The sequence below is a fragment of the Coregonus lavaretus genome (genome assembly GCF_964263955.1).
Source record: "Coregonus lavaretus genome assembly, chromosome: 23".
NCBI lineage: Eukaryota > Metazoa > Chordata > Actinopteri > Salmoniformes > Salmonidae > Coregonus > Coregonus lavaretus.
Window position 1 is genome coordinate 7,819,081 of NC_140010.1, and position 12,859 is coordinate 7,831,939.

Below are 12,859 nucleotides of genomic sequence, written 5' to 3' on the forward strand. Positions count from 1 at the left end.
GCACATGGAAACCACTTTATTGATGTGTTCAATACCATTCCATTTATTCCATTCCAGCCAGTCCTCCCCAATTAAGGTGCCACCAGCCACCTGTGATACAGCATCTGATTACTGAAATATCAGCCTAAATCTTTACCTTTTTCTTTGAGGAATAAATTGGGAAAATTTTCGAAGACAGCTCTAGCCGGGGACAGGCCACCAGAATCAGGGACTGTCCCTGGAAATCAGGGACGTCCGGTCTCTGTGCATTAAATAAAAGTTGTTTGATGGGAACAGCATGGGCAATTGATCAACTGGTGACAGGGAGACCATTTTTACATTACATTTTGATTTATACTTTGATTAAGCTTGGAATAAACACTCACTCTCAAAGGTGATGTTTTAAAAATCAAAAAATAGAAAATAAAAAGTACAAATAATAGAACTCACATACTTAGTAGTATTGAAGGATGACAGTGAAATGTACATTGTATTACTTAAAGTAAAAGCATAACAAGGCTGTAGGTTTAAATCACACGGCACACACTCAATGTGCCAAAGTAACGCAACAGAAACATTCAACATACATACCCAGAATTTATCAAAGCATTGTCATTATTGGAAGGACATTCTGAAAATCCATTGATACAGTGTCCTGGAACAGTGATGCAGTGTTGATGAAATTGTGGTCTGGAGAAAAGTAACATGCATTGTTAACATTGTATGATCACTGCTTCTCTATTCCAAGTCAAATTTTGATTGTGGATAAAACATTTTTTAGAGGATGACATTGTCAGTTTCACATTTAAATAATAGTAGTCCTCAGAATTTGAATTAAAGTGCCAAATCAGAGACACAAACATATTAATTGATGTAAAATAGCTTTAAAAGTAGGTAGGTAAGAAGGTAGATGAGTGCATTTCTTAAACTAGTCATGACAGGTATTTGTTACAGAGAGACTGTACACAGACTGACCACAAGTAAAATCCACTTCTAGACCAGGGCTGCCCAACCCTCTTCCTGGAGATCTACCGTCCTGTGGGTTTTCAGTCCAACCCTAATTTAACACATCTGATTCTACTTATTAGCTGCTCAACAAGACCTTAACTAGCTGAATCAGATTAGGGTTGGACTGAAAACCTATAGGACAGTAGATCTCCAGGAAGAGGGTTGGGCAGTCCTGGTCTAGACAAACAACGATGTGCAAAAGTATCATGAAAAATAAAAAAATATAGGTCTAAAGCACTAATAAGATTACTAAATACTTATTATAACTAACACTAATAAGTTCAACTGTCATAGAATATTGGTCAAGCTAAAAAGGTATTGCCAATCCGACTAAACACGACATACAAGGACATGAAAGGTAAAAAAGGAAGTGGGTTGGTTTAACGTGCAGCCTGTACATCATTTCAGTCTCATTCACTAGGAGGGTTTCAAGAAGTCAAACACCTCTGCACTCTGTACATTCAATGGCTGATAGCTTAGTCTTCACATTGTACTAAGAATACAGCGTCTTACACTAGAAAACCATAGTAAAAAACATATCTACACATATAGGAAACGAGAATCACACAGCCAGCCAACTCGATGAGTGAGATTACTAAATGTACAGCAGGTGACAGAAGGGTCAAAGTTGAAAGTACAGTGGTTTGCTGTCCAGAGACGAGACTAACAACGACACCGAAGCCTTTGACTCTGGTTGATGTGATGGCGTGCACAGACAGTAGAGTAGTGGTATTCAAAGTCGGGGGTCGCCAAAATTTTAAATGTTTATTTTTTAAGAACCACATTTATTTTTTAAAGTACAGATTATTGTATGGAACAATATACAAACGTTTTTGAGAAAGCTAATTAGAAAAATTATATTGTATTGAGTACATGTATTTATTGGTTTCTTTTCATTTTGATATGATGAAAGTGTAATGAATTTAAAGATATTTGTTGATGTAAAAATTGGAATTTACCGATTTTAAGGTTGCGTCATTAGATTTGGGGCAGGGCCATGAAAAATTATAGGGAAAAAAATTGTGTTCCCAGAAATTCTGGCGGGGAAAAAAAATGGGCTAAGGAGTTTGAATACCACTGCAGTAGAGCGTCAAGCGGATGTACAGTACGTGGATATAGGAGGCCATATCATTACAACATGCATAAAAACAGAAACAATTAATCTAAAATATAAAAGGCTTTCCCCTTTACCTAGGTTGGACTCTCTTTAGCAACAAAAGACCGAAGACCACTTCGCTATAATATTGAGACTTGGACTGGTGAAGGACAGTATGGGATGCTAAGGGATGTGGTTGGTGTGATTAGAAGTCCAACGTTGGTAGGCGGGGGCTACAGTACATCTTAAATGTCTTTAGGCATGAGCTGTAGGCCACTGGTGACCTGGAAGCGTGTCTCATCTTCAATACCATACTGCTCCAGAGGGTCCTAGAAGGAGAAGGTAATCAGTGTGTATTCAAGTTGTGTAGAGTGTTATTTTGTACAGTCTATGGTTAGAAGAGACCATCCAGATAACAGAGAACAGGAGGTCTGTCTGTCTTACCTTGCCGGTCAGCCGGTGGATCTCTGTGCGATAGAAGATCAAGTTCTTCCTCATGAACTCATAACTGTAGGACAGATGAGGAATAGAGTGGAAACTAGGATGAGTCATGCAAAATAGTCAACCACCCTGGTCCTGGAGAGCTAATGTAGCTGCACCCTCTGCACTGATAGGCAAGTGGAATGGGGCAGTCCTACATTACCTGGCCTTGATGATGGAGTCGATCCACTCCTGACACTGCTCCTGGGAGTCACACTCAAACAGGTACTTCCTCTCTGCCTCATCTAGGAAAGCTGAGAGAAGTTTGGTTCCTTAGGACAGCAATGTTTTTGTACTGTGACTAAAGCTTAAAAAGGACTTTGCTAGAGTGCCAAACAAGTAAAGAAAAACAATGTTTCTTCTGGATAAGAGCATCTGCTAAATGAGAGAAAAAGTTAAAACAAAAAAAATAGTCACAAATCTACAAGTGGGTCACAGCCAACCAAACAACAATGAATGAGGAGAGTAGAGATCAGTTTTGGACTCACTGATAGAGAAGGCTTGGCTGTCCTCTCTCTCTACCCGGCACTGCTCTAGCAACAAGGCACCCTGAGGCTGTCAAGGAGAGAAAACACCCACTTACTTTCTCCACTCTTGCCCAATCCCCTTACACTCAGAGACAGACATAAGCTAGATGGTGGTGGTGACTCTTCCTACCTCCTCCTCATCAGTTCGGAAGTAGAACAGGAAATTAACCACCAGCTTCACCAACCTCCTCTTTACAACTGGCATAACAGATAAGAACAAATGATGTGAGCAAATGTCTTCCTGATCCTGACATCAATTTGACATTACAGCAGCATTCCAATGAATGAGTAACAATTGCTAACCAGCAAGTTAGAGTAGCTAAGATCTAGACTAGGTGTTATGGACATCAGTGATAATGATGATCAAGATAGTACAGGAGTAATAGATGATCTATGCTGTGATCCGACTCGGATTAGACCTACCATCTCCTTTCTTCGGTCCTCGCATCCCAAGTTCTGCCGCCCTCTCAGAAGGTTGGCGACTCAACGAGATGAGCTCCTTCTCGTTGAAACGCATCCTGAGGCGGTTGGGTTTCACAAATGCAGCACAGGGTTGACTGTTAACTCTATAAATCTTTGGTAAGTAACACTCTCAGCTAAAAGGAGCCATTTCCTTACGCATGAGGGCAACCTAGCCTAGCTTGCTATTCTGTCAAAATGTCAGTGGTGGTGATATCCATCGTTACACGGCTCACTGCGGTAGTTTCGTGCGGGTAAACTCGTTTCAGCTAGTTCCTCCAGCCGCCTCCTGCTGTCAGAAGAAGTGCACTTACTTTCAACTACTCGCTGCCTAACTAACCGAGCTTCTTGAAATGTGTTTGATTGTGGTTGGTTAAACTCACTGAGGTCGAAGTGTTCCATTCTAGCCTAGCTACGTCCCTAGAAAAAATAAAAAAGTGGACACTCCTTTATATGTGACACTTGCTTTCGTAGTATGGTGACCGTGTGAGGACATTCTGTGGCAGGACTGATACGCATTTGAACATTATAGGCTATAAATTATAGCCAAAGGGATGTCTAGAATTTTAGAGAGGGAACTAATTAAGATATTGACATTTTTGTTAATCTAGTTCGTACAATAAAGCTAAAGAAAGACTGCATTTGACATTGTCAAATTGTGTTTTGTGAACGTTTGTCAATAAAGATATACAAACGTACAAAACTGATGTTCGCGCGTGCGCATGAATGTTTAAGTTGTGAACGGCGTGACCTAAACGTTAAATATTTGGTGAGTTTGAAAACGAGTCATTATCTGGTAAATGTGGTTTTAGCTAGGGTATTGCATTTATTTTAATAGATGTATGTACATATACGGCAACCAGATGTGAAAAGGTGCCCTGTTTTGTTCGTTTAATGTTAAAATCGTCATTATGTTGTGCTACCTTGCCGGTTAGCTCAACAAAGCTAATTTTGCTAACATGCGCACCAAATGCAGTGCTTTTGATGTAGTAATTTAGCCAATTATGTAGTTATGTTTGCAAATGGATAACGTAACTAGTTAGTATTGGATAGCTAGCTAATTAGTCGCACGCTAATTTGTTAGCTAGGTACGTTAACTAGCTAACGTCGTTACGAAGTTTCAGTTGTTCTGCAAATGCATCAGGTGAATATATTTTACGTGTTGTTTTTCAATGGGAAGTTAGATTGGCCATTAACAATCACAGCCACATCAGAGATGGCCAGCTAGTTAAGTAGTTTCCACCTTCTATGCCACAGTGATTAGATCAATTCCACAACTAATCTGCAATCTTAGTTCTTGTGCTAGTAACGTTATTACAAACATAACATTGACAGTATTCTTCCTGTATGTTCCTCCACAGTCTGAAGACATATTTTCTGAGTGTTTGACCAGCTGTCCAGCAGGAGGAGGTGAGTGTTTGAGGGTGAGTGAATCCATCGCCCCGCAAAGATGGATTTCCAACACAGAGCTGGGGGCAAGACTGGGAGCGGTGGGGTGGCATCCTCCTCGGAGAGCAACCGGGACAGGCGAGAGCGGCTCCGCCAGCTGGCCCTGGAGACCATCGACATCAACAAGGACCCCTATTTCATGAAGAACCACCTGGGCTCTTATGAGTGTAAGCTGTGTCTGACCCTCCACAACAATGAGGTAAGAAAGTGCTCATATTAACACAACATAACTCTTCTCTTTATATGATGTTCAATTTAGGGCTGACCAACAACATCAAAAATCTTGGTCGACCAATCGATTGGTCAAAATGTTAAAATGTATTATATGTGTTTTAATAAAATCAACTATATGTAGGCTACTGAGCTTGTCTGATGCTTTAAGCACACTGATTAAATAATTATGACACACAAATTACTTGAGGGAGCCAGAGATCAAGATAGCCGCGGCAGGTAGCTTAGTGGTTAAGAGCGTTGTGCCAGTAACCGAAAGGTCGCTGGTTCTAATCCCCGAGCCGACTAGGTGAAAAATCTGTCGATGTGCCCTTGAGCAAGGCACTTAACCCTAATTGCTCCTGTAAGTCGCTCTGGATAAGAGCGTCTGCTAAATGACGAAAATGTAAATGTAATAGTAAAAATGTAAATGTAATAGCCTAACCAGAAGAACTGTGGTCCTCTGTAGCTCAGCTGGTAGAGCACGGCGCTTGTAACGCCAAGGTAGTGGGTTCGATCCCCGGGACCACCCATACACAAAAAATGTATGCACGCATGACTGTAAGTCGCTTTGGATAAAAGCGTCTGCTAAATGGCATATTATTATTATTATTATTATTATAAGAAGAAAAAAACTGTTCCCTACTCTCTTCCTCCTGCTTCTGCTGACCTTCGCAGATTATGCTGTTACGCTCCTGCTGTTACGCTCCTAATAGGCCACACCAGGGGTCGGCAACCTTTTCCATTTGGAGTGCCAATTTTTCTTACCATTTCTACCGATCTGCGCGGCAGATATGATTTTCATATGCACTATTTCGTGGAACAGTTTAATTTCATTTATAATAAGTCTTCGTATCTCAAAATCATTATAATGTGGTTAATAAAAATTCTAAAAGTAACTTCCATTGCCAACGATGTAAAAAATAGCCTCCATAAAGCCAACAAATAAAAACATTGCAGCCTGCAGGTAGCAAATATCTTGATAAAAATAAATATCCTATAAATCACATTGGCTACACATGGCCTGTCTGCAAGGAACTTGAAACATTGTATCAACTATTAACTTGGGTCTGTCCTGAAGCTCACTCTAGCAAACTTGCAACACTGTATAAAATATTCTGGGCCTTCAGAGTGTCCTGCTCCAGTGAGCTCCAGATAGACATAGCCGTAGGCTATTTGCACAAGGGTTAAGAAGAAATCAGGTAGGCCTATTTTATGACGTTTCCACCGGATCAGAGCATGACATTCCCCCCCCCCCCCCCCTTTCAAGCTGAGTGGTTATCAAAAGAGAGCTGGAAATATTTTTCAAATAGGTTATGTTGAGGAACTATGTCAATGGATGTATGAACAGACTTCGTTTACTTGCTGTTTGAGGTGAATAAAAAAATTACTTTGAGAAGTTCCGGTGGTGGGGAGTTAAGACAATCAGAAATACTATCAGATCCCCAAATGGGCACATTTATAGGCCTACATTTGCGCTCAGGCCAGGTAGCCTAGGCCTACTTCTAAGCATAATCGGGTGCGCATCCTTACTCAAGATTGACAGGAGTGGTCCAAACAAAAGACAATGAATAAATTGATAAATCCTAAATGGAATGAAATAAACCAAAACTTGTTTCTTACAAGTGTAGCCTAGGTTGTGCGCTCTGCAAACAACGTTTCCACTCCGACAATGAGAACGGTAAAATACAAATAATATATTGAATGCGTTGAACAGAAATTACCGTAACCATACAAACATTGTAGATTAGAAATTATGGTAATTAACGGTACATGTACTCCTGGTGTGCAATCCCCGCGGCCTCCACAATGGATTAGTCCACTGAGACAGGCTTGTATGACAGGTGACTCGTGCCATAATAAATAAAGAAAAAAATTATATACTGTACCAGTCAAGTTTGGACACCTACTCATTCAAGGTTACATTGTAGAATAATAGTGAAGACATCAAAACTATGAAATAACACATGGAATCATTTAGTGACCAAAAAAGTGTTAAACAAATCAAAATATATTTGAGATTCTTCAAATAGCCACCCTTTCCCTTGATGACAGCTTTGCACACTCTTGGCATTCTCTCAACCAGCTTCACCTGGAATGCTTTTCCAACAGTCTTGAAGGAGTTCCCACATATGCTGAACACTTGTTGGCTGCTTTTCCTTCACTCTGCCGTCCAACTCATCCCAAACCATCTCAATTGGATTGTCGGGGGATTGTGGAGGCCAGGTCATCAGATGCAGCGCTCCATCACTCTCCTTCTAAAATAGCCCTTACACAGCCTGGAGGTGTGTGGGTTATTGTCCTGTTGAAAACAAATGATAGTCCCACTAAGCCCAAACCAGATGGGATGGTGATTTGCTGCAGAATGCTGTGGTAGCCATGCTGGTTAAGTGTGCCTTGAATTCTAAATAAATCAGTGTCACCAGCAAAGCACCCCCACACCATAACACCACCTCCTCCATGCTTTACGGTGGGAAATACACATGTTGAGATCATCCGTTCACCCACACCGCGTTTCACAAAGACACGGCGGTTGGAAGCAAAAATCTCCAGTTTGGACTCCAGACCAAAGGACAAATTTCCACCGGTCTAATGTCCATTGCTCGTGTTTCTTGGCCCAAGCAAGTCTCTTCTTATTGGTGTCCTTTAGTAGTGGTTTCTTTGCAGCAATTTGACCATGAAGGTCTGATTCACACAGTCCCCTCTGAATAGTTGATGTTGAGATGTGTCTGGTGACTTGAACTCTGTGAAGCATTTATTTGGGCTGCAATTTCTGAGGCTGGTAACTAATGAACTTATCCTCTGTAGCTGAGGTAACTCTGGGTCTTCCATTCCTGTGGTGGTCCTCATGAGAGCCTGTTTCATCCATAGCGCTTGATGGTTTTTGCGACTGCACTTTGAAGAAACTTTCAAAGTTCTTGACATTTTCCGTATTGACTGACCTTCATGTTTCAAAGTAATGATGGACTGTCATTTCTCTTTGCTTGTTTGAGCTGTTCTTGCCGTAATATGGACTTGGTCCTTTACCAAATAGGGCTATCTTCTGTATACCCCTCCTACCTTGTCACAACACAACTGATTGGCTCAAACGCATTAAGAAGGAAATAAATTCCACAAATTAACTTTTAAGATGGCACACCTGTTAATTGAAATGCATTCCAGGTGACTACCTCATGAAGCTGGTTGAGAGAATGCCTAGAGTGTATAAAATATATTTTGATTTGTTTAACACTTTTGGTTACTACATGATTCCAAATGTGTTATTTCATAGTTTTGATGTCTTCACTATTATTCTACAATGTAGAAAATAGCAAAAATAAAGAAAAACCCATGATTGACTAGGTGTTCTAAAACTTTTGACCGTCAGTGTATTTGCGACTGCTCGACCAAAAAAAAGTATTGGTCGACCAACAGCCTATCGACCAAACAATCGACCAGTCGGCTAAATGGGGTCAGCCCTAGTTCAAAGGTTCATTTCAATTCATGATCTTAAACGTTTTCTCTTTACAGGGCAGCTATCTGGCCCATACACAGGGAAAGAAGCATCAGACTAATTTGTAAGTACACATCTGTTACTACTTTATTTGTTGTGTCTTTAATTGAAGCGCTTTCTATATTTGGTGTTGCTCACTTCCCTGTTTTGTTGAATGCAGAGCGAGAAGAGCAGCTAAAGAAGCAAAAGAAGCCCCTGCCCAGCCAGCCCCCGAAAAGGTCAAGGTTGAGGTCAAGAAATTTGTGAAGATTGGTCGACCGGGATACAAAGGTAGGTAATTATGTGTTTTGATGTTAGTTAGTCATCAAGGATTCAATGACTCCAAAACAATGTTATGAACTGTCAGGGTTTTCCCCAGGATTTTTTAAAACAAGGTGGTGCTGATGAATTGGGGGGGGGGGGGGTGCGCAGTGGCCCATCTTTGAACACCTGTAAATGCAAAATTTCTGCAATCTGGAGCAAAAGCGTCCTTAAATGATAACAAATAAAGTAAAAAAGTGGCGCAGCCAGTCCACAAGGTGGCGCTGCGCCCCTCTTACATTCTTTGTGGAGAATCGTGGAGCTGAACTGATATTATTTCCCTTGTCAACAGTAACCAAGCAGAGAGATCCAGAGAGTGGGCAACAGTCTTTACTTTTCCAGGTGAGACATGGACATAATTAACATAGGTCAGATCAATGGAGTGAAACCAATTTCTACTATTTTCTGAGTCTTGGGACACACTGGCTACCTAGACTAAATGTCCTCCTCCTCCCCTATCAGATTGATTACCCAGAGATAGCAGAGGGCATAGGACCCAGGCATCGCTTCATGTCTGCATACGAGCAGCGCATCGAGCCCCCAGACCGTCGTTGGCAGTACCTTCTACTGGCTGCAGAACCCTATGAGACCATCGCCTTCAAGGTGTGTGTCTTCATTTGGGACCTAAGGGAATCCCCAATCACTCCAATCTGTCTATGCCTCGTACTGTTTTCCTGTGAATGACAAATCATATCTTTTTTGTATATTCTGTATTTCTGCAGGTGCCAAGCAGAGAGATTGATAAAGCCGAGAGTCGCTTCTGGACCCACTGGAACAAAGATACAAAACAGGTATAGTACTGGTGATGACAGTCCCATGGATGGTCATATCTTTTGGAGGATATTTGGGTATTAATAGAATCCAACTGAATGTACACATCATGCAATTTCTCTTGCCCCCCCCCCCCCCCCTCCCCCTCCCCCCCCCTGTATCTCTCCAGTTCTTCCTCCAATTCCACTTCAAGATGGAGAAATCCCTCGCTCCACCCAGCGGACCCGTACCCCCCATGGGTGTAAAGCGTCCCCCTCCCCTGATGAGTGGGATGGGGCCTCGACCCCCCAATGAGGCCATGCCCCCTCCACCCCCAGGGGGGATGCATATGCCCCCCTTGCCCCCTGGTGCCCCTGGCCCTCCCCAGATGCACCACCACCATCAGATGCAACACGGTGGCCCCGGGATGGGCATGCCACCCCCGATGAGACCCCCGCTCCCCTCTGACGGCCATGGAGGAATGCCCCATCAAAACAACTGATCATTCTGTTAGATTATGTTTGCCTATCGTTTGGTTGCTATTACACTACAGTGCTCCGTCATTGGACTGTGTCAAGTGGACTGTTTCAACGTCCAATATACAGTTTCTAAACTGGATGAAACGTTGATTACCCACATGCTTTTCTACCCATGGACCATATTCAGTAGGTTTTGTACACAGTTGCCAAGGATTATTATTTTTTTGTCATACTGAAAATTGTCTCTGGCAGCATCCACACTAGCATACTACTCAGAATGAAGCAGTGTACATGTAATGGTCATGCATTCTAAATGTTCAGCTAGTGTGGATATTGTAAGGTAGTCATTGGTTGTAAGGTAGTCATTGGTTGTTTTGAGAGTACTGTAATAGCACCAGTATGAATAGCTTCCCCTGTATTGTAGATGTTGAGCCTTCTGTATGAAACAACATCTTTGTGAAGATCCACAACTCATCTTTTTTTTAAGAGTTATTTTTTTTAAATAATAAAAGTGAGTTGTATCTTATGATCTTTCTCTGTGTGCTTGGCTGGAAAGAATGTTTTTAGCTGCAAAGACATATGCTTGTGCAATAATACAGGACTTTTATTTGTTTCTCAAAGATTACACAGGGGAAACTTTATTGATGTGTTCAATGCTCTGTGACAGAGTTAGGGTAGCAGAAATGAGATGTTAGATAAAGCAAGTTTCTTTTCAAGTACAGTATTTACAATGTTATCAAAAAAAGTACATCAATTGCCCAGCAGTAACAGGCAGTCTGAAACATCCAACATTACTATAAAGGGGCCCCAGTTGAGCAGTTATTTTCCAATAGCACCCATACAATTACTCATAAGTCTTGCTCATCTTCACAATACAAACCACAAATCATTCAACAATATTCTAAGCAACAAGTACATGGCAGACTAAGAACTGATTTGCTCTTCTGACTGGCATGTGTAATGGCTGCCAATGAGCCAACAGCATTTATTAGTTGTAAGAGATGTGGCCTCATTTTACTATTACTAATGGAGAACTAGAACTATCATTGTAGTCCTTTACTAAATGCTTCATCAGACGGCATGGTGTTTGCCTTTAGATTAGTTGGCTTTTGATTTCATGACCCTTTGTAGCTTCTTGGGTTTTACCTCGTCTTCCTCTTCATTTATCTCCTCTTCCTCATCCATTTCTTCATCCCTCTCTCTCTTGGCCTGTTTTCCCTTTTTCTTTCCCTTAGTTTCTTCATCCCTCTCTCTCTTGGCCCTCTTATCTTTTGTCTTCCCCTCTCTGCCTTTGACAAGTTTTCTCTCTGGTGTTCCCTTGCTTCTCAGACCCTTCAGTGACCTCTCTCGAACCCCCTTCTTCACTCCACCTTGTTTGGTTTCCCCTTCATCGTCTTCTTCATTATCACCGTCATCAAAGTCGGGAAACCACCAGAAGAGCACCTCATACAGAGAAGTCTCAGGCTGCAGAAACAGGAAATGGTCATAAGCAAACAGAAGTGCGGCACATCTTTGGAAAAAGGTACTGTACTTTATACTCATAGAACGACGTACTATTTGAAAATGCTGTAGTGTTCGTTTTAATGTGTCGCTTGTTATCAAATTTTAGAATCCGATTTGGGACAAATTGTCCTGGTAAAGCGGTCAATCAAATCAGAGACATACATGGAGCACTATTTATCTGATGTACCTTTCCGCCAGCAATTCATTCTGGGGTATAAATGGATCGGATTGTTGTGGTCCCATACACATTTTCAGTGAATGTTGTATGACGTCTGAGTATTTCAAGCACGATTCAACCATTCTAATTATGCCTATTGTATGGAAGTGTGAGATTCCATACACACACATTCAGCTAAAATCTATATACAGTTGAAGTTGGAAGTTTACATACACTTAGGTTGGAGTCATTAAAACTCGTTTTTCAACCACTCCACAAATTTCTTGTTACTAAACTATAGTTTTGGCAAGTCGGTTACGACATCTACATTGTGCATGACACAAGTAATTTTTCCAACAATTGTTTACAGACAGATTATTTCACTTATAAATCACTATCACAATTCCAGTGGGTCAGAAGTTTACATACACTAAGTTGACTGTGCCTTTAAACAGCTTGGAAAATTCCAGAAAATGATGTCATGGCTTTAGAAGCTTCTGATAGGCTAATTGACATAATTTGAGTCAATTGGAGGTGTACCTGTGGATGTATTTCAAGGCCTACCTTCAAACTCAGTGCCTCGTTGCTTGACATCATGGGAAAATCAAAATAAATCAGCCAAGACCTCAGAAGAAAATGTGTAGACCTCCACAAGTCTGGTTCATCCTTGGGAGCAATTTCCAAACGCCTGAAGGTACCACGTTCATCTGTACAAACAATAGTACGCAAGTATAAACACCATGAGACCACGCAGCTGTCATACCGCTCAGGAAGGAGACGCGTTCTGTCTCCTAGAGATAAACGTACTTTGGTGCAAAAAGTGCAAATCAATCCCAGAACAACAGCAAAGTACCTTGTGAAGATGCTGGAGGAAACATGTACAAAAGTATCTATATCCACAGTAAAACGAGTCCTATATCGACATAACCTGAAATGCCGCTCAGCAAGGAAGAAGCCACTGCTCCAAAA

The 12,859-nt window shown here is 41.4% G+C and overlaps 2 protein-coding genes across 2 annotated transcripts; one reads left to right on the forward strand and one right to left on the reverse strand.

Moving 5' to 3' along the window:
* Nucleotides 1–419: 419 nt before the first annotated feature.
* Nucleotides 420–3,971, reverse strand: plekhj1 (pleckstrin homology domain containing, family J member 1). Its single transcript, XM_084139650.1, has 6 exons — nt 3,514–3,971; nt 3,221–3,288; nt 3,052–3,118; nt 2,727–2,817; nt 2,528–2,591; nt 420–2,412 (listed from the first exon to the last, which is right to left on the reverse strand). Exons 1-6 carry the CDS (start codon nt 3,605–3,607, stop codon nt 2,329–2,331), a joined length of 468 nt encoding a protein of 155 aa, XP_083995776.1. The 5' UTR covers nt 3,608–3,971; the 3' UTR covers nt 420–2,328.
* A 274-nt stretch (nt 3,972–4,245) lies between these two features.
* On the forward strand, nt 4,246–10,756 carry sf3a2 (splicing factor 3a, subunit 2). Its single transcript, XM_084139213.1, has 8 exons — nt 4,246–4,318; nt 4,911–5,197; nt 8,719–8,765; nt 8,862–8,971; nt 9,294–9,343; nt 9,464–9,604; nt 9,724–9,792; nt 9,942–10,756. The coding sequence occupies exons 2-8, from the start codon at nt 5,000–5,002 to the stop codon at nt 10,251–10,253; spliced, it is 927 nt and encodes a 308-aa protein (XP_083995339.1). The 5' UTR covers nt 4,246–4,318; nt 4,911–4,999; the 3' UTR covers nt 10,254–10,756.
* The last annotated feature ends 2,103 nt before the right edge of the window (nt 10,757–12,859 follow it).

Excerpts from the sequence above, each read along its gene's own strand:
- plekhj1 (XM_084139650.1), bottom strand. The coding sequence starts at position 3,607 with ATGCGTTTCAACGAGAAGGAGCTCATCTCGTTGAGTCGCCAACCTTCT. Across the intron at positions 3,119-3,220 it reads TCCGAACTGATGAGGAGGAG|CCTCAGGGTGCCTTGTTGCT; the intron begins GTAGGAAGAGTC and ends TCTCCTTGACAG. Across the intron at positions 2,592-2,726 it reads GACTCCATCATCAAGGCCAG|TTATGAGTTCATGAGGAAGA; the intron begins GTAATGTAGGAC and ends TCTGTCCTACAG.
- sf3a2 (XM_084139213.1), top strand. The coding sequence starts at position 5,000 with ATGGATTTCCAACACAGAGCTGGGGGCAAGACTGGGAGCGGTGGGGTG. Across the intron at positions 8,766-8,861 it reads AAGAAGCATCAGACTAATTT|AGCGAGAAGAGCAGCTAAAG; the intron begins GTAAGTACACAT and ends TGTTGAATGCAG. Across the intron at positions 9,605-9,723 it reads ATGAGACCATCGCCTTCAAG|GTGCCAAGCAGAGAGATTGA; the intron begins GTGTGTGTCTTC and ends GTATTTCTGCAG.